General features: G+C 51.0%; 7 protein-coding genes across 7 annotated transcripts; 4 read left to right on the top strand and 3 right to left on the bottom strand.

Annotated features, from left to right (window-relative positions):
- Positions 1 to 41: 41 nt before the first annotated feature.
- Positions 42 to 3,293, top strand: AFUA_4G00770 (uncharacterized protein; the record flags this gene model as incomplete). Its single annotated transcript, XM_741286.2, has 2 exons — positions 42 to 1,171; positions 1,215 to 3,293. The coding sequence occupies 2 exons, from the start codon at positions 42 to 44 to the stop codon at positions 2,722 to 2,724; spliced, it is 2,640 nt and encodes an 879-aa protein (XP_746379.1). The 3' UTR covers positions 2,725 to 3,293.
- Positions 3,294 to 5,036: 1,743 nt separating this feature from the next.
- Positions 5,037 to 6,745, top strand: AFUA_4G00780 (uncharacterized protein; the record flags this gene model as incomplete). The annotated part of the gene is made up of 2 exons (XM_077804499.1): positions 5,037 to 5,706; positions 5,766 to 6,745. The coding sequence occupies 2 exons, from the start codon at positions 5,037 to 5,039 to the stop codon at positions 6,743 to 6,745; spliced, it is 1,650 nt and encodes a 549-aa protein (XP_077660647.1).
- A 564-nt stretch (positions 6,746 to 7,309) lies between these two features.
- AFUA_4G00790 (uncharacterized protein) lies at positions 7,310 to 8,036 on the bottom strand (the record flags this gene model as incomplete). Its single annotated transcript, XM_741284.1, has 2 exons — positions 7,310 to 7,679; positions 7,801 to 8,036. The coding sequence occupies 2 exons, from the start codon at positions 8,034 to 8,036 to the stop codon at positions 7,310 to 7,312; spliced, it is 606 nt and encodes a 201-aa protein (XP_746377.1).
- A 71-nt stretch (positions 8,037 to 8,107) lies between these two features.
- Positions 8,108 to 9,616, top strand: AFUA_4G00800 (sugar porter family MFS transporter; the record flags this gene model as incomplete). The annotated part of the gene is made up of 2 exons (XM_741283.1): positions 8,108 to 8,399; positions 8,448 to 9,616. The coding sequence occupies 2 exons, from the start codon at positions 8,108 to 8,110 to the stop codon at positions 9,614 to 9,616; spliced, it is 1,461 nt and encodes a 486-aa protein (XP_746376.1).
- Positions 9,617 to 9,931: 315 nt separating this feature from the next.
- On the top strand, positions 9,932 to 11,866 carry AFUA_4G00810 (uncharacterized protein; the record flags this gene model as incomplete). The annotated part of the gene is made up of 2 exons (XM_741282.1): positions 9,932 to 9,939; positions 11,722 to 11,866. 2 exons carry the CDS (start codon positions 9,932 to 9,934, stop codon positions 11,864 to 11,866), a joined length of 153 nt encoding a protein of 50 aa, XP_746375.1.
- Positions 11,867 to 14,062: 2,196 nt separating this feature from the next.
- AFUA_4G00820 (uncharacterized protein) lies at positions 14,063 to 16,126 on the bottom strand (the record flags this gene model as incomplete). Its single annotated transcript, XM_077804500.1, has 1 exon — positions 14,063 to 16,126. One exon carries the CDS (start codon positions 16,124 to 16,126, stop codon positions 14,063 to 14,065), a length of 2,064 nt encoding a protein of 687 aa, XP_077660648.1.
- Positions 16,127 to 17,872: 1,746 nt separating this feature from the next.
- AFUA_4G00830 (putative MFS peptide transporter) lies at positions 17,873 to 19,877 on the bottom strand (the record flags this gene model as incomplete). Its single annotated transcript, XM_741280.1, has 5 exons — positions 17,873 to 18,544; positions 18,610 to 19,240; positions 19,282 to 19,417; positions 19,465 to 19,743; positions 19,859 to 19,877. The coding sequence occupies 5 exons, from the start codon at positions 19,875 to 19,877 to the stop codon at positions 17,873 to 17,875; spliced, it is 1,737 nt and encodes a 578-aa protein (XP_746373.1).
- Between the last annotated feature and the right edge of the window lie 703 nt (positions 19,878 to 20,580).

The raw sequence follows: 20,580 nt of genomic DNA on the forward strand, positions 1-20,580 counted from the left end.
GATTCAATAACCACACTACGTACCCAGCTCGTACTTAACTAATGTCGCGACTGTCCCGGTTATTTGACAAGTCTAAACAGACTCTACCCGTTACCTCGGCAAGCCCAGACGGCCCTGCCTGGACTGAGGTCGGCAATGCCGCCGATCACCTTCCAGCAGAGCTTGAATCTCTCTACTGGACTGGGGTCAACAAAGAGCTGGACTGTATTGTTTCTACTCTACGACGATGGCAGCAACCCCATTTCCAGCACATTCAACCCGACGCAGACAATACACTGGTCAACGGCTTCGACACCTTCGTCGCCGATGTTGTCCCGCAGTCCGCGCAGGCACCTCCTCAGCTACCATCCCAAGCATCCACTGAGCTCAACGTTAAAGGGCGTCTGGTGAGGAGCGCACAAGTTCGCGCGATGGAGCTGGCAGCAGCGAAAACCAGGACGAAGGTGAATGTCGATGTACATAAACGCCTATTACAGCGTCCTGTCGAGACAGATGCCGCTAAGCGACGAGCACGGCTACTTCTCCAAGCCGCTGGGTTCTTGGATATTGAAAAAACCATTGAGCATTCACCGGCAGCGAATACGCCCAGTCCTCTCACCCCGCAGCTACGAATGACCAAGAAAGGGTTCAAAGGGTGTCCGGCCATTTCCACCCTCCCTTGCAGTAGATGCAAGCGCGTCATCCGGGGGAGTATGTATCAAGCCACTGGTGGATCCACCCAGACCATCTGCGAAGATTGCTACTGGGAGCACCATTACGGAGATCCTGCGTACATCAAACAATACAAGCATTCCATTGCGTCTCAGGTCGACGAGCTCATGAGTAAGCATACTTCCTGCCGTTCCTGTCGCAAAAATTCGGATAAGATTCGACGACCATCTGGGCTGCCGGGCAAAACCGGGGTGCATAAGTTGGCAGACGCAAAGTACTTGGGCGTCCAGGAAGCACAGAATAAATCAGGTCTTTCGGGCCGACCTACTCCCTTGGCGAAGGTAATTCACAATGATTACAATAGTCGGTCTGGGACTTCATTTGCCGCTTCGAGGTCTGACAAGCTGCATCTGGTCGGGGAGGAGTGGCTGTACAAGGATTTTGTGCAGGAGAACCCATGGAAGAACATCCGTGTGGCCGTTCGAGTTGGACCACTGGTGTTTGAGAACGGCAGTAAAGAGTACGTCTGCTCAGCCCGTGGGTGAAAGTGCTAATGATAGCAGGAGTCGAAATGGGGCCGGAATATCCATTCGCGATCCGATTTTCGGACAAGGGCACCAAAGGGTTAACGGCACTTGCCTTGCCGTCTGTGGGGAAAATGAGAGGCAGCTATGGCGCTATGTCCGCCCTCTTCCTTGGAAGCGAAAACGCTTCCAAGCGGTTCTGAAGCAAGTCGTTGGGACTCCTTTCACCGGTTGGCCGTTATCGCCGGCAGAGGATGAGATCATTACGCTGCTGGTGAAAGCGAGCAACGACGACATAGAGGGTGCATGTCAGGAACTGCACGACAAAGTCAAAGCGTTTCTCAGCCCATGGGTGTCGGTCTACTTCGAAAGCATTGTGGGCAGCTTGCTCGACACCAAGACGAGACTCGCATGGGACGGATTGACCAATAACTGCCAGCAATTCTGTAACTCGCTGATCGACTGGGAACTCTTTGGACCACTTGTCGCTTCGTCTTCAGTCACTATCTCGACCAACGACCCCCCGCAGCCACTCTACCGCATGAGCTTCGTCTGTCGCCCTCGTGCAGCACAGGATCCGTTCAACCACCCAAACAGCATCACCAACGTCCCATACGGACTGACCGAGGAGTATACCCGTCGCTTTCACTTTGGCTGCTACACCGGCCCCGACTTTATTGATTCTCTGCATGAGTACTGGTACGACTGGGCCGGATTCCACAAACCCCTCTATCCCCATCAATCCCTCTTCCCCTGGGACTGCACCGAAGCACTCCGCCGCTACCCGGTCAAATGCGGGACCTGCACACTCTCCAAACACGTCTGGGCCTTCCCCTTTGACTCCTGGTCAATCATCGCCTTGCACCTCTCCAGAGACAAATGCGCCTATCCCGCGTCCGAACTAAGTCCAAATTCCCCAAGCGACGCATCATGGATAACCAACCGCCTCACTCTCCTCACTGCACTGGACACCCTCTCCGCCGGCGCAACAGCCATGTCGCAGAGCCTACCCTTCCAGTCCGCAACGCAATGGCTCCATCTCCAACTCGACCCATCAACCGATCGGATCAAACTCGGCGGTATCAACCGCGCGCAACCATACAGCCACGCGCTGGAGCGCCGCACGCACGACGACTTCTTCGTCGCGAAGTGGGTTTCGGATGACAGGCTCCCCATTCAAACCTACGAGGACATGCGGGAGAAGCGATACTCGCCGCGGACAGCCCAGGAACGGGAACTGGTGTTCTGGGGCGCGGAGGGGAGCGATCCGCCGGGGGAGTATGCAACTTGGGCGGTGGAGTACACCCGTATCCCGAATGCGAACTTTCCGGTGTCTGTCAGTTTCACTACTGGGTGTGGAGCTTGTGGGACGCAGGCCACTGCGGCTGCTTGCGGTGCCAACTGTGGTGCGAGCTGTGGGAGTTGTGGTGGAGGCGGGGGCGGGGGCGGGGGCTGCGGTAGCGGAGATAGCGGAGGCGGCAGTGGGAGTGGAGGAGGAGGCTGCGGAGGAGGCAGCGGAGGTGGAGGAGGAGGGAGTGGAGGAGGTTGATATGCTGGTGTTGGTATGTCTGGGAAGTTGTATGCCTCTCAGCCATTTTATACGGATGGTCATGGTCTGAATTCAAGGTATCGTTCGAATTGACTGGTATCAGCTACCATGGGTGTAATGACACAGCAATGAGGCAAAGTAGAGCATTCACATATGGTCTACTTATTGCAAGCTGCTGTGTCTCTGTAGCATGTAGTCTTTGGAACAGTGTCACATCCATAGGTCCTGGATATAAGGGCGTTGCCACTCTTGAGCAGCTCATGCTGTGCTCTATATGCTTCCCGGAACAGTGATATCAACATAGTCTTCTGACTCCAGGACGAACTTCGTACCTGGCAGAACATGCCGATAGTATATGATCTAGTCATCCAGAGTGTCAGCTATTTGAATAATCTCTGGATTTTAGTACGGTCTCCAAATTTCCCGTTAGGGCCATAAATATAAAACGATATGACCTGCTCTACAGCGGCTTTCCTAGTGGAAGAATCCCAACAAAATGCAGGCGATATCGGACAGTAACAGCTACAGCGCCACCTTTGCTAATCTTGGCGATGTGGGTACCAGCCCCAGATGTGTAATAGTTACCCTTGCCTCAACTAGGAAGTTCAGGACTAGCTATTGACCTATATGGTGGTCAAGCCAGGATGGTGTTCCTCACCAGTCCCCTGGCATCGAAAGATCGATTACGACTACGTTTATGAAAGATCATACTGTTACAGTACTAAGCTGAAGGGCTCTTGGTTGCTGAGGAGTTATGAGTAACCGGCACACTGCTGTGATGGTTTGAAAGTTTCATAGTCAACTAGCGTACCTTTAAGGCATATATATATATATATCTCCCCTGTCGGCTTAGCAACTTGATTCCATGCACAAGTATTATCCAACAACTTCTTTAGATAGTTATCTGACCAATGAATTGACTGAAACCAGATCTTGTAACAATTCATTGCGCTACATTGTTACAATCACTCGCAACTGTATGGCAGATATTTTCACCATTCCTTATTTTGATGGTCCTGGAGATTGGTGACACCCATGTTTGACAAACAGAATAGCCTGTAGGTCTTTTCGCAAACAGCGACCCTTGTGGAGGGCTCGGAAGAGTCTGATCGTCTCGTGGCTGAGCTATCTCAAAACAATATGAGGTGCCGACATCAGCAGGATTGAAATCCCGCATATCAATATTGATCCATACGGCTATCGAGTTCCAAGTTCAAGACACCTGGTTCACTCTGGTACAGATAGTGAAGCCTTGTTTCTGCTAGAGCTTCGTGGGTATACTCAGTACAGATTGTGTAGTGATACGGTTCTAAGTGAATGTAATAGCTTGATAGGACAGGAGCATCAGACGTGACCCGGCACAGGCGACTCCAGAACCAGATCGCTGATGTAGAAAAATAAATCGTCCTCCTTGGCTTATTTCCCACCACTGCACAGAAGTAGAATTTATAACATCGTCGGCCATACAACCGTAATTCCTTGTGTAATCACTGGCTCGTCACCAGCGACTTCTCGGAGCATACAATGCCCGTCTCAGACCTCATCCCTGTCCCGAACAGTCAGTCATTACGACCCTGGTCATCAGGGACAGTATCAGGCAGTTTTGCCACTAGACTGGATATCAAAAGGCTGGCCCCAAATCCCGCCCTAGTGAGCCCTAGCCTGACACGTTGCTTGGACATGGTCATTCGTCTGCTTCTTGTCACTGCGAATCTACCTATCATGAAGAGGCTGATATATCCACTAGAATAAAACCCTCCTCTGGGTTGAGGAGGTTATATTCCACCCCTATACCTGTGGTATCTATGCCGTCGTCGAAACCTCCTTTAAAACCTGTGCCGCTATACTACACAGTGCGGATACATATGCACACACATATCTCTCGAAGAGACAGAGTCCAACTTGTACTTCCCTGATTCGGGAAAGATATTTGGATATACATCGACCCGCAACACAGAAATGTCATGCTCGCTCAAGGGTCTGAGTCCTGCAGGGTCAAGGACCTGAGCGTCGCCAACTCTTGCCATTCTCGCCAAAGATATCCCTGGACTAATCATATGATGACCTAGTTGATCCATGGTTGATGTAGGAATCAACCAATGAAGTTCATGGCGAGACTATAGACCCTGGCCCGATGGTCTCAAGCCCGAACTCTCTCGTCCCGATTGCGAAGATCGGAAGCGCCAGTATCTGTGACTAAGGCTCCCCCTCACCGCTCCGCGTTGAGGGTGAGCCACAGCGAAACCACCAACCACACCGAATCCACCATTTTTCGATATTTTGACTATTTGAAGCTATTCCAACCACCCAACATGCCTAAATCTTCTAAAATTAATGAATCTTACCTCCTCGAGGCCTGCGAGGCCGCTCAGGCCCAAAAAAAGCCAAATATCTCCAAGATTGCGCGTGAATATGGTGTTCCTTATGCGACCCTACGTGATCGCGTCAAGAAGCATGTGCATCCTCGACTAGCCAACAAACCAGTTAATAGAGCCCTTAAGGGATACCAGGAGGAGGCCTTAATCCAGTGGATAGTCTGTATGCGTGATCGGAATATGCCAGTGACGCCTAAGCTACTAGAAGAGTATGCAAATCAGGCACTTCGACGCGCAGGGGAATCTAGGCAGGTTAGCAAGATGTGGGCATATCGCTTTGAGAAACGACTTCCAGAACACCTTAATCTAGGCCCAGCGAAGCAAAAGATAAAGGAATCCAAGCGTATCCAGGCTGAGGATGCAGGTTTACTGACACATTGGTATAATCAGCTTGCAGGGGTGGTTAAAAAGGATACACCAGCGCGGTTGGTATACAACTTTGATGAATGCGGCTTCCAGCCTGGCGAAGGCAAATCTAGGAAGGTAATCAGTTCAAAAGGTTCAAAAGTGCCTGATCTTGCCGAATCCGAAAGAGGAGAGAATATTACAGCTATTGAATGTGTAGCTGCAGATGGATGGCAGATGGATCCCTGGTTTATCTTTAAAGGTAAGTTCCTAATGATTCTTCCCTTCCTTTAAATACTAATCTATGCTCGCTTCCTAAAGGCAACGGAATCTTCATGGAATCTTGGTTCAATGAGAGCGAGGCCTTACCACCAGATACTACGATAGCGACGTCTCCTAATGGCTGGATATCAGATGAACTAGCCGTTCAATGGCTTCAAAGCTTTATCAATGCAACAAACGAGCGTACAAAGAAGGGGGAGAAACGGATACTTATATTTGATGGCCATGGCTCTCATCTCACTGTCGAATTCTTGCAACTTTGCGAAGATAATGGCGTTATTCCCTTTGGATTCCTTCCTCATACGACACATCTTTGCCAGCCTTTGGATGGTAAGCCATTCTTAAGCTATAAGCAACACTTTCGTCGTATGAATAATGAGCTATCTTACTGGGCTGGTGAGCCTGTAGGGAAGTCAGAATTCTTACACATGATTGGACCAGTACGAGAGAAGGCTTTCAACCAAAGGATCATCCGTGAGGCCTTCAAAGATCGTGGAATCTGGCCAGTCAATAGTAAGATAGCTGACGATCTTGCTATCTTACTATGGGAAGGAATTCCGGATATCTACGCGCCTGATCTTGATAAGATGACTCCCTCTACGCCACCCTCTCAGCCGCCATCTCGGCCGCCATCTTCATCTAGTATTGATATCTCACCTCCGCGGACGATTCAGGCCCTTAAGAAGAACCAGGCAAAGCTATCTAAGCATGCAGATCTGCTTACACCAAAGCTGCAGCGAAATCTTGAACGGATATTTGAACATAACCGAATCGCCGCTGAGCACCTGGCTATAGCAAATGAAACTATTGGTCGAATAAGGGCCGCGCAGGCCCCCCTACGGCGTCAATATACTAAGCGGCAGGTTAAGCCGCTTAGCCAGTCTGGTATATTGACATTACGTGATGCAAATCGATCAATTGCTTCAAGGAAGGCCAAAGATGCTGCCGCGCAAGAGAGACGTTTACAAACGCAATGGGAGAAAGTGCATGGTAAGCCCCCACCACTAGCATCTACATAAGAGAATATGGTATCAAATGGATTAGCAAAGGCAGTAGATGAGAATAGTAATTTTTTTATATAGATAACCCCTAGTATGGCATCAAAATCATGATTTCTATCGAAAAATGGTGGATTCGGTGTGGTTGGTGGTTTCGCTGTGGCTCACCCTCAACGCGGAGCGGTGAGGGGGAGCCTTAGTCACAGATACGGGACAACAGGCTAAAACTAGCGAGAATGACACGACTATGTGCGCGATGGTCTGATCTGAACTCCATTACCTCGCATAGTATTGGAGGTAGTTCGAGGTGCTTTTGCTGCGGGGCCCCGCAGTCGGAGAAATCCGGCCATTCACATGCCCGACTGCACGGAAGCAGGAAGATTCTCGGTGAATATTTTTTCATCCTCATCCTACGAATTGTCGGAGCGCGTCCGGCTCCGCGAAGGCAAAACGATCATTCTCGAAGAACCTTGGCGGAGTAGATTTCAGCCACCTACGCCCAGACACGAGAACTATTCCAATGGGAGATTTTTCGGCGGAAAATGGGGGGGACAGGCCAATCATCTTCTCGGGATGGGGTTTTGACTATGGCCATTTCTCCGCGAAACAGTCGAGTCTCCCCCAGTCAGACTCAGTACAGACTGCAGCATAGAACGTCAGCCCGGCCCGGCGTCGCAGAAACTGGGGGAAGCCGAATGATGGTCCCCTCTCCCCTTTCCCCCTCTCAGGCCTCCCGCCCCTCCCCATGGGGATACACAACCCACGGCGAACTCTGCCACGATCCACCTGGGAAACTCCCTCACCGGTTGTCCTGATGAGTAAAGTCGCCTCCATGGCTTTGGTTTTACTCTCGTGGCGGGATCTAGGCCTCGTGTGCTGGATGGGGACCGGCATGGGGATGGCCATCCACGAGTCTCCAACTGTGATCCCCGCCGCCAAGATTACAGGGATTAGACTTCGGCCAAGAAGTTAGAAAGAAGAGATTATGGCTTGCTGATCGAATAAGATTCATCCGAGGCGATGGCGGTATGTTTTGCGGGCCGTGTCGATTGGTTTGCCCGATGCTGCAGTGTAACCCCGTCTTGCCTTGCTCCGGCACATAAAAGGCACCCCCCGTCTCCCCCGCTATACCGGCATTGTGTCTCCTCCAGTCGATATCTCTTTTTAATCTGCGCATATCAATACTTGCACCATGGGGCTCATGCTTAAGAAGCCAGAGGGCGTGCCAGGAAAGTCCTGGCCTGCCATTGTCATCGGTCTTTTCGTCGCCTTTGGAGGTGTTCTCTTCGGGTAGGTTCTTACCACTCGCCATTTCCTCTCTTGCAATGACCTCCGTCTGACCGATCTAGATATGACACAGGAACAATCAGCGGCATTCTTGCCATGCCCTACTGGCAAGAGCTCTTCTCCACCGGCTACCGTGACCCCACCGGACACCCCAATATTACCTCCTCGCAGTCTGCCGCCATCGTCTCCATCCTCTCTGCTGGTACCTTCTTCGGTGCTTTGGGTGCTGCTCCCATGGGTGACCGGATCGGTCGTCGCTGGGGTCTGATTGCTTCGGCCCAGGTGTTCAATCTGGGAGTCATCCTGCAGACGGCCGCCACGGGGATCCCCCTCTTCCTTGCGGGTCGCTTCTTTGCCGGTCTCGGGGTCGGTTTGATCTCTGCGTTGAGTATGTCTTCTCTCTCCCACGGCATTCCCGGATTCGACTAATGGACAGTCCCTCTGTACCAATCTGAAACGGCCCCCAAGTGGATCCGAGGCACGATCGTCGGTGCCTACCAGCTCTCCATCACCATCGGTCTCCTGCTGGCCTCGATCGTCAACAACTCCACGCAGAACCGCATGGACACCGGCTGCTACCGCATCCCCATCGCGGTCCAGTTTGCCTGGTCGATCATTCTCGTCGGCGGTATGCTGATCCTCCCTGACACGCCCCGGTACTTGATCAAGAGGGGCAACATCGATGGCGCCGCCAGAGCCCTCGGCCGTCTCCGCCGCCTCCCTGCCGATGACCCGGCCGTCCGCGAGGAACTGGCCGAGATCCAGGCCAACCACGAGTATGAGCTTAGTCTTGGCAAATCCACCTACCTCGACTGCTTCAAGGGCAACCTGCTCAAGCGGCTCCTGACTGGCTGCGGCCTGCAGGCCCTGCAGCAGCTCACCGGCATCAACTTCATTTTCTACTATGGCACCCAGTTCTTCAAGAACTCCGGCTTCAAGAACTCCTTCACCATCAGTCTCATCACCAACTGCGTCAACGTCGGCTCCACCTTGCCTGGCCTCTACGCCATCGAAAAATGGGGTCGCCGCCCCGTCCTCTTCTGGGGTGCCGTGGGCATGTGCGTCTCGCAGTTCGTCGTCGCCATTATCGGCACCACCACCACCGGCCAGGACGCCCACGGCGTCATCATCGTCCACAACGAACCCGCCCAGAAGGCCGCCATCGCCTTCATCTGCTTCTACATCTTCTTCTTCGCCTCCACCTGGGGCCCCAGCGCCTGGGTCGTGACTGGCGAAATCTTCCCCCTCAAGATCCGCGCCAAGTCCCTCTCCATGACCACCGCCACCAACTGGCTGCTCAACTGGGCCATCGCCTACTCCACCCCGTATCTGGTCGACTACGGCCCGGGCAACGCCAACCTGCAGTCCAAGATCTTCTTCGTCTGGGGCGGCTGCTGCTTCCTGTGCATCTCGTTCGTGTACTTTTTGATCTACGAGACCAAGGGTCTTACCCTTGAGCAGGTGGATGAGCTGTACGGCGAGGTGAGCAGTGCCCGGCTGAGCAAGCACTGGACTCCTACCATTACCTTCCGCGAGATGCAGCAGGAGAAGGCCCGGGATGTGCATCTGGAGACTGCGGAAGCGGCTGTTCCGAAGACGGCATGATCTTGACGCTGTGATACGTATGAGCTTTTGATGTGGATGTGATGTAGTATTATAATCCGAATGTTGACGTCTATCTTATGATAGACGGCCAACCAACCTAGTTGAACAATTCATATGTTCAATGCAGGACAACATGAAGATATAGTAAATCATATGTAGTAGCAATGAACTAATAGATACCGAGTACACTAACACGGTATGCCTATTCGCCTCTGTTAACTATTCATTTTTGCACCTCTTTGGGGAGGGGAAGGTGTCGTCTCCGAACCAACATAGTGCGATATCTAGTTGTCGTAGACGTGGCCAATCATCAGGATGATCGGGTAAACAATAAGGGTGTTAATCCCCTGTCTCCCCGCGATCAGTCAGATAGTTATCAATCCTTATCCCTGCGTTCTTTCCCCTGCATCACCTGCCTTAGAGGATATGTGCAGACCCTGAGCTGGTGACTTCCCTCCTCTTCTCTTGTGAGGAATCCCACGGACTAGGATGGTCTTCTGAGTTTGTCAAAAAAAAATATCAGCGAAAATAGTTGCTTTTATCTCCGTTGTACGCATTTCCCAGCACCTATATGTAAATGATGACTTGAACCACCCTGACCATGCTCCAGCATTAACTTCCAAGGACTGCGCTGACGCGCCAATTCCCATATGCGCAATCCATTCCGTTCTAGCTTTGGGAGGCTCCAGCTCCAGCTGATGTATTGATCAGACATTGGTGGCTACCTCCTGTGCTCAACGAGGTCCTAGGCGAGTCTTCTACTATGGAAGAAAGTGATCCGGGTCTTCTTGCCTTTATTGGTGCAATCCGCCAGCCGAATTTCAGTGCATTCTGATTTGGAGCTGTCGCAAGTGGTTAAGGCCCAATAATACTCAACAGAGTAAGAAAAGGCCGTCCTCCTCTCGATCCGCTCGCCTTTCCCTGGACTGGATGTCCGCAAAGCTTCATGGATCTTCCAGGCTCAGGTCCATACACTTGCGACAACCCCCAGTATATCTTGAGAGCAGATGTTTGGCGGTTAATGCACCTCCCTTCAACCGAGGAAGATGATCTATGCTATTGGTGCAGACCTGCCACACCTTGGCCACCTTGTGGGGCATCTCTTGTCAAAGATTGTGCTCTCCGTGTCTTGGCACACCTGAAGTGCCCTCGACATGAATACAAATATGATTATTGGGAGTGGCACCTGGAAGATGGCACTAGAATCCAAGACCGCGGCTTTGCGGAGCAACCGACGCGAGCCATGCCTGAATATATTTTTTGAACTTCGACATCAAGGCGCAGAGGGACTTTGAGAAGAGTACACTTGACCAGATAGCATCATGGGAAGCGTCTTTGGATATCTTTCGATGGTTCTCTGTCGGTGGTGAGGGCCTACCTCTTGAGAGCGTTAATCAAGACGACTGGCTGAGGGAAATATGGGAAGAAGACGAGTGGTATAGATGCTGATGAGACGGATGGCCGAGAAGTGCAAGGACCAATCCACAGCCCCACAGATCGGCTTGAATCCTGGCTCAATGCTGTTGGTTGACCCAACCCAGACGAATATCATGCGCATATACAGGTCCATACATCTTGAGTAGAGATATCCTAAGCTCTAACTACATGATGTATGATTTCTTACATCTTCCTATGCATATACATGGTCACCGCCTTCTCTGCTTTCTGCCTAAAGAAGACACAAGGAATCAAACTCACAAAGTCTCCTTTAGAATATTGCTGAAATGAGTCTGCATAAGTAGCATCATTTAGCAAACGATGGTCGATCCTCTCCATTCGACAAGCGGTAATCTAATTCAATACCTGGTCATAAAATCAATGTATAAGGATGGTGGCATCTCCATTTCCGTCAGAAACTATGGGGCAGTATACCCATAGGGCTGAAAATAGAATTGATCTATCGAAGCTTGGCTATACCTTTTTTTGATGGGACTCGCTCAGTCCATTCCTGTATCAACCACATGACCGTGACACATAGCACAGGACTGTCTGTTTTCTCCATCCTGCAAACCTACACATATAAAGCAATTAGAATCTTATATTGATGTGGGGGAATTGGCTTACAGCTAGTTTATTTTGATAATAATACTTCTAGCTGTCGTTAGTCACCTGCTCGACTATGACTCCCTTCCATCGACTGAGTCGATGTTTTCGACAGGCTCCATCGCCGCCACGAGCACCTGTATCCTCCAACTTTCCCATACTCAATTCCGTCATGAAAATCGAGGAAGAGCAAATGCCTGCATTTGAGCGAGGCCTTTTCTACCCTGTTAAACTTGGGGATGTGTTTTGCTCTAGATATCAGGTACTCAGCAAGTTGGGTTTTGGCGCAAATTCAACAGTCTGGTTTGGCCGTGACCTCCAGTATTCCATGGCTTTACTACCTCAACAGTGATATGGCTTTGCTAATTTTCAAGGTAGTCATCATTGTTACATTGCCCTGAAGATTTACATCCGCAGTTCTGAGGGGAATCGGGAAGTCCAGGTGCTTAAGCATCTCTCAAGTGTGAAAACACATCATCCCGGCAGCTCTCTTGTCCGTAAAATGATTGAGGAGTTCAAAATCACAGGACCTGGTGGTAGTCATCAGTGCATTGTTTATGAGCCGCTATTAACGAGTCTTTTGCATTTTCAAGCTACCTTGAACCCACAGAGCCTTCCCGAAGACTTACTAAAGGGAGCACTGCAGCAACTTTTACTTGCTCTTGACTATCTGCACTCGGAAGCCCATGTCATACACACTGGTTTGTGTCTCTCCAAACCACATACTGTTTGTCCAGAGCTGATATCCTGTTAAGATATACAAGCCAAGAACATTCTTATCAGTTCAAAGGATGATTCAATTTTTCGCGAGTGGGACACTAGTGAGGCAGCTGAGCCCGGCCCGCGGAAGTTGGATAGCAGCCATGTTATCTATCAATCGCGGCCGTTCCATCGTAAGAAGGGATGGAGAGGCTTTGGAATGCCACTTCTGTCGGACTTTGGAGAAGCTCGTCTAGAAGATGTGCACAATGGGTTGATTCAACCAGATATCTATCGTGCTCCCGAGGTCATCCTTGGGATGAGTTGGACGTCGAAAGTTGACATTTGGAATGTTGGAGCCTTGGTATGTGAAGGACAACATTTCCTTTTTTACTGCTCTGTATGCCATGAGGAATTATTGACAAAGGATAGCTTTGGGATCTATTTGAAGATCACCATTTGTTCGATGGTAGAGGACCCAACGGGGAACACTCGGACGCACATCTTCTCGCCGAAATGGTAGCAATACTGGGCCCTCCGCCCCTCGATTTCCTTCGCAAGGCTCCTCAGAGTCGGAAGTACTGGGACTCCATGGGTAACCTACTCATCATAATGGATCCATTCGAACTCCAGCTGACTTAGAAATAGGGCGATGGAACGTCGCAATAGAAGTACCCCACTGCTCATTGGAGGACTCGGAAGAGTACCTCGAAGGTGAAAATAAGAAGATGTTCATGCAGTTTGTGAGAAAGATGTTGCGATGGGATCCAGAGGAAAGACAGAGTGCCCGGGAACTTCTAACAGACCCATGGTTAACAAATCAGTAACCGGGAGTATCTTTGCTGGCTATTACGACCTATACTCATTGGACGGTTTGGCCGAGAATATATCTAAGTGAAGAGGACCAGGGATTGAAAACTACTCCGCGGTCCTGCAGTGGCGTCGTTCCACATGGGCGTCTCCAGTTCGAATATTTTAGTTGGTCTTTGCCAAATGTGCTGAGACCGTCGGCTGGGAACCTCTAATAACAGTACCCTGTAGGACTTGGACATGGTTTCTCCGAGAATTATTGCCATCGCGTAGGCCGACTAGCACATCACATTTGAGGCAATGGTAAGATCATATTGCTCACGACGGTACATCCCGACTTGCCAGTTCTTATAGGCGAGACATTGCTTCACTACTGAAAAATTTGCAAGTCGTCCTCATGTTTGAGCTGGGATGTGATAGGTCTTGCATCAGGGCAAGTCATCATTGGCTACATCTTCATCTACTGCATTGGTACGCTGGGTTAGGATTAGCTTTGTGGTTGCCGATAGCCACCAGTGAGAAACCTATCCAGCTAGACTGGCTGACCCATCCTGCATGGGTATGGGTGTGTGTGTGTGTGTGTGTGTGTATGTATTTTACGGCCGTGGCTCGTGACTTGCACGTTTTCCACTATCCCCAATCGGGGCAAAGGCCGCCAGGGGGTGAGCCCTGGGTGTCTCTAACTATTGCTAGTTCTATGTACAAACAAGAGACTTTGGCGCGTTCGCATAGCTGCCTCAGTCATGGGGAAGGTCTGCTATAGTAGGTTAAATTGCGATGCCAGCTGCATGGATCCATCTCCGCACTATGATCCGCCAATTCTCCGCGTCTCTGCTTTCCCCCCTCCTCTTTTTTTTTTTTTTTTTTTTTTTTTTAAAGAAGGATTGTATTGTCTCAGGCGTGCTCAGGCAGGGGCCGTCTTGGACAGATATCATCAAAGAACCGAGTCTGTGATAGCCAGGCAGCCAGCTTTGCTGCACCTTTTGCAGTTCCCAGAAGGAAGGGAATCATCTCGGAGGGGGGCCCTAGGGGTTGGGGTAGGCGTCTCTTAACTATTCGGCAGAAGAAGAAGTGCACTGGAGACTTCCTGGCTCCGCACCGGCAATGAAGATGGGCGTCTTCATGGTTGAACCGCTCATGATAGTCTGCAAAATCACCATGCCCTGTACGAGCTGCTAGGATCCGCCCGAGAAGGTGGCGCGGGAGGCGTAGCTCATCAGGGCACCTGGGGGAGGAGGTGATGCAAAGATCTTGGTAGGGCTGCGGGGCCACGGCTTGCCAGTGCTTCTGTAGGCCAGAGATCATGGCAGCCTTTGTTTGACGCTTAAGCGAGGCAAAAGAATGTTTTTGGGAGATAGGGGGTTCTAAGGCAGCTCCCTCTTTCGCGGCTTGATCAGCTGCTTCATTCCCAGGGACTTTCGCATGCCCAGGGACCCAGCAGATACGTACGGAGCCCCCGTCAGTGTAGGGGAACCTCTCCCGCTCAAGCCAGGTCGAGGCCAGGGTTCGGACGGTCTCGAAAATTTCTTGGGATGAGCCTGCAAAGGGCGAGAGCAGGCGAGTGGCCACTTCCAGGTTATCTAGGCAGACCCAGAGGTTAGTAGCAAAGCGTGCAGTATGATACTGCATGGCTGCTTTTATACCAGCGAGAGCTGCTTCTGCTTCGGCATCAAAAAGCTCTTTATTTAGCCCGAGAGAAAACGATGATTGGAGACATAGTCTTCCTGTCTGGTATAGAGCAAAGCCAGCACCTGCCATTCCGTTAGGCAATTTAGACCCGTCTGTAAAGACTTTCATATCAGTGTTTGGGAGAGAGGAGTAAAAGTCTTGGAAGTTGGTAGCTGCCTGCTCCTTGGATAGTCCGTTAGGTGCCTTTATTCGCAGTTGAGCATCCGCCCGTGCCTCCCTTGGGAGCCAAGGGGGATATTGCAGCGGGTTTATCTGCTCTGATTCTGGTAGGGCTAGTACTCGGCGTGCAAAACGGCTAGTTGCCCAGCCAGTCTGTGCAATTTTTGCTGCCCTCCTGCGCAGGGGATGGTAAGGGTCTAGGCGACGAACACGGATCGCGGCCGATGTAGCTATATGATCAAGCTCAATTTCTGCTGGTAGGAGCCCTGATTCCCGGTATAAAGCAGGCAAGGGAGTTGTGCGGTAGATAGGGAGAATTGCTCTAGCACCTGTCTGTATAACCTTAGCTATCTTATCAAGTTGCCCCTGGACCTGGTTTGAGATAGAGCCTGCACGGGGGCAGGGGCGCGAGCGACCTGGCCACCAGGTTTCTGCGCCAAAGTAGGCTTTCCGGAGCACACAGGCTATCACCGCCTGTCGCATGAGATAGGGCTTGATTCCCCGGACTGTGTTCCCGAGGCCACGGAGGGCATTTGCAACTGTCAGAGCCTTTGAGGTTGTCTCCCTGACATGGTACTTGAAGCTGAGCTTCTTGTCAAAGAGGACCCCCAGCCAACGCAGGTAAGGGCGAGTTGTATTCTCGGAGACTGTGACCGGGCCTGCTACGATGCTTGGTGTGTGGCTTGGATCCTGGTCAGCCTTGCGGCGTGAGAAATGGATCAGTTCATATTTATCTGGCGCGAAGGTGATCCCCTCCGTAGCGGCCCAGTCAAGGGCTTCTTGTAGGGAGTTGGATAGGCTTTGGCAGTTCGCCTCAATAGACGGTGAGATTGCCAGGATAGCTCCATCGTCCGCGTATCCAAACCTGGACTTTGGAACTCCAAGCCAGAATAAGGGGGCTAGATAGAGCATAAATAGAATAGGGGATACTGGTGAACCTTGTGGCAGGCCGCAGAGTATTTCTGTTGCTGGTCCTATTTCACCGTCAATGCGGATTTGTACCACTCGCCCTGTGACAAAGGAGGCTACCCAGCGAGCTAGGTTATCAGGCCAGCCCTGTGAGCGCAGTCGATGTCCTGCATGGGTATGGGTTGTTCGCATCAAACCCATATGGGTATGGGTAACCTGTTAGGATCACGTGACCGACAGAATCCTAGGTTCTCTCGAGTGTGATTATTCCGCCTACTAAAAGTAGTATAGACTAGGACTAGGATCACGTGCATAATGTGGGTGAAGTGGGTACCCATAACCCAACCCACGACCACTCTAACATGGACCAGTTCCACATAATGCTTCGCCTCCATACAATGATCAGGCTTCCTGAGGTATTGTTTCAGCTTGGGGATATGCCATCCTCCCCAGGAGTGGTGCTCCTGGGATCGAGCCAGATTCTGTTATCTAGGGATACTGGCTGACTCTAATATCACCCACTCTATTGCGCTTGGAACCCAGTGATCTCAAGGGTCACTAGGTGGAGATCAGCAGCTATAACTACAGCTGATGCCTGTATACAATCACTGCAACCGATTTTTTTCCGAGAAGGAGGGGCTAGATGGGATGGGATGGGGTGGGGTGCCCTCTTCCAAGGGGTCTGGATTGCTGGATATCCGCTGAGGGAGGATGTGTTTTCTCCCGACCCACAAGCACAAGTGCCGTCCACCCACTTGGCTCTGCAAGTAAACCCTAGTCTATAGAAGATGCAGATCTCTCATCTGCGGTGGTAGTGGTTTTGGCTGCCTTAACCAAGACTGCTTGATCTATTTCATGACGTTTTTTTCAGTCAGCCTAGGGAAAGGGTCCCTAGGGTTGGTCCGGGTTACTCCATTGCCTGCTGGCCAAGGAAAGCTATCTGCATAGAATGAGTCGTTACCATAGCTACATTGATGAATAGACTGGCCACATATCCTATATAGCCAATCAAATACATCTATTCTCTAGATTGAGTCACAGCTCGTATTCGGAGCCGAGGTCTATGACTTTAAGCCTTGTGTAACGAGCCAGCTGAACATCCAGGGAAACCGTTGACGGTGGGGTCCCAACAACCATTCAACAATTAAGTATAACCTCTGAAGATACGAGCTGCCGATAAATAGTCAGCTGGCCCCCCGCATCCAAACACAAACAACAGCGTCACTCACAATGTCAGATCAGAAATCCTACACTGCAAGCTGCCACTGCGGCGCGGTCAAACTCTCCTTCTCTACCTCCCCTCCAATCGAAGACACAGACGTCGTCTCATGCAACTGTACAATTCCCTCCCGTCCAATCATCACCCGGGCTGACAGACCCAGGCTCCATCTGCCATATCAACGGCTACATGCTCACCTACGTTCCTACCTCAAAGATTACGTTTGAGATGGACAAGGATGCAGTAACAGTATAGCCTCCGTTCTTGGCGCCTGCCCACTGGACTAATACAAGCAGGAATACCGGTTTGCATCACGCAATTATCCGCATTACTTCTGTCGGACCTGTGGGACGAGCGTGTATGCTCAGTCCGCCCTTCCTGGTGAGGATCAGCCTACGGCGGTTAATGTATGTTCGTTCGGTCACTGGCTGCGATGGAATGCTGACCATATAGGTGCGTGCGATCCATGGGCTGGATATCAAGGCGTTGAAGGTTCATGAGTATGATGGGAAGAGCATGTAGTCCTCGTCGACCTTGAGTCTTGAGGATCTCGTTTTAATTGTGGATATTTGTAGGCGGGGGTGACTTGTCAGTAGTACAGGGAATGAGTGGCGTTCTGCGGCGAGTGGAAGAGTGAGAAGTTCCTGCATTATTGATCTCGATTCGCAGTTATCGACGAGCGGTCCATTTTCAATCATACCCTTACAAGCTGTGGGGGGTGTATATGACTAGTGATAATCCTTCTCATCTGTCATAAACTTCTCATCATTCAGGTGTCTGAACCGCCACCAGAAGACCACAGTCTGCACAGCCAACGCAACAGCCGGCGCGGCCCAGATCCAAATCAGCCACGGGTCCTTCGTCGCCGGAATCAATATCTCCCCCAGCGCACTGGATAGCGCATTCATAAACAGAAATATAGCCATGACCAGGCCACGCATACTCGGCGGCGCCCGCGAATACGCCAGCTCATACGCCGTCACATTGCAGAAACACTCCGAGAGCGCGCCCAGCACCGTGTTCGGGATCTGCCACCAGATGCTTAGTGGGCTGACGTCGTCGCAGGTTGAGGCCTGATAGCCGCAAGGTGAGGTCTTGTACACGCGCCACTGGACGATCGCTGCGATGACGCCGGAGATGGTTGCGAGGATGAATCCAAAGGTAATCCGGCTTGCGGGGCCAAAAGAAATCTTGTACCGCGCGAGAGTGGGGTAGACGACGTGGCTGAGGAATGGAATCGTAACGATGATTGTCAAGGCGTTGAAATTGTTCAGGAGATCATTGGGGGCGCCGTTGGTGGTCATCGAGGCACCTTGATTAGTGGAGACGGAGCCGATGCCGCCGTCGTTCAGGAGCCAGATGGGAAAGTAGAAGAAAACTTCAGTAGCCACTGTGCGATTCTGATTGTTAGAGTGGCTTAGCATTTGGAAGGGTTAGAAATTGACTTGCCTAAGGTCCGTCGAACATCGTCCACGAGCTTCTCGTCCCAATCTACCTCAATGCCCTCCGCGGCAAGCGCCCTAGGCTTCGCGGCATCAAAGAAATTCTTCTTCCAAACGCGGTATTTGTTGCGTCGGAGAGCGGTCGAGATAATTTTCACGGCCTTGGTGAGATCAGAACTGCCGCTCGGGGGCTGCTTGTACGTCTTCTTATAGACCAACGCCAACACAACCGGGAGGAGGAAGTATATCGCTCCAGCCAGCACCCACGACAACCAGAACCCAACATATTTCTCTGCATACGCAGTCGGAAGCATGTAGAAAGCACCAATATTCACGAACGCGTAGAAAACCAGCATCGTCCGCGTGGTGGTCAACTCCGGATCGACAATGACTTTCTCTCCTGTCTTCAGAACCTTAGTGTACTGCTTCTTCTGGCGATTCTGGTCGAGGATCGTGGGTGCGATGTTGGGCTTGAAGATCCCAGCCCCAAGCGCCAGAAGGAGAAGGCCGATTATAAACGGAGGTGCAGCATGCGCTGGCCCTTTCTGGAGGACGGAGGGTATGGCGCCGATGATCTGGATAATATGTGCGACACCGCATATTGCTACACCAACGCAAATTGCCTTGTACCGGCCCACATAGACGTCGGCCCACCTACACTGTCAGAAAAGTCTACCAAATGAGGATTAACTTACCATCCACCAAGAATAGGCAGGACATAAGCCAAGAAGGCAAACAGAAGGACTAGCCCTGAGCTGGCCTGCAGGCCCATCCCCAAAGCACCGGCCGTCTCCTGTGTGCCCCTCGGAGGAGCGCCGGCTCCATTTCCACCTGTCTTCGGTGAGCTTTTGTTCTTTAGATGAGCACAGGGAGTATACCCTTTGGCAGAGGAAATTGGATGAAGTTCGAAAAGATATTCTTTGCGCCATAGTAGGATGCGCGCTCCGCGAATTCGACAATACAAAGCGAGAACGACACCAGAGGGAGAGACGCGGGGACTTTGCGCAGGGAGGCCTTTTCTTCTTCTGTGGGAGCAGGGTAGTCATCAACTTCCGTCGATGTAGCTGTGATTTCGTAGTCGTGTTTTTCAAGGTCGCCTTTGGCGTTGATCGAATCGGAGGTTATCGTGTTGCCGGTAATGGAATCACCTGGTGGAGCTGGTATTGTCAGTAGAGCTAGGCAAGGGGCCGGACGAACATACACATCTTGATGTACGATGAGACTGGTTGACAGCTCCTCAGACGACGAGATGGATGGTCCCCTTTTATTGACCCTCAGCTGGTCGCGTCATCGAGATCTGTTCTTTGCTCTTAGGCAAAGGACGGACTCCGTCGGTAACATGATCATGCAACGAGTACTGGCATTTAGCAAGGAAGTGCTAAATGAGGTTTATTGGACAGAAGCATTTGAGGTAAATGGATGCAATGTAACCTCAGATGCGACTTGTTGCTTACCCTTGCTTATCGGGGGAAAGGCTGCAAAATAAAGGATGTTGATCAATTTGAGTCCACTATCGCGCCATCAGGGCTGTCTAGCATTTGTTCTGTCAACAAGCTAGCATCTCCTTTCACCTCATGTGCAAGGATTGCTGGTCCTGGAACCTTCTGGGTGCATTCGCCATTTCTTTGTGTCAGTGCTTCATCGTGTATGTCGGACGTAAAATCGCCGAGACTGTGGGAGAAAACATGCCACTCAAGATATATGCTCCATATGAGGTCAATTTTGGATAAATATCATAAAGTATTTATGGACCACTCCTCACGTTCGCCTCGCAGCGATTCAAGATTAAGAGGGAGTGAACCCCTGTGGTACAGAGATCAAAAGTATTGCTAACTTTCCAGAGACTAATTCGATCGATAATATACTAGGGCGTGCGATGTTCATAAGGCTGGAATGACACCTTGAGGATGGTTTTCAGCATCAATAATGTGAGCTTAATGGGAATAGTTCGTTTTCACACAGACTGCACTATTGAGAAACTTGATGTGTTACAC

This window comes from Aspergillus fumigatus, chromosome 4 (genome assembly GCF_000002655.1).
Source record: "Aspergillus fumigatus Af293 chromosome 4, whole genome shotgun sequence".
NCBI classification, from domain to species: domain Eukaryota; kingdom Fungi; phylum Ascomycota; class Eurotiomycetes; order Eurotiales; family Aspergillaceae; genus Aspergillus; species Aspergillus fumigatus.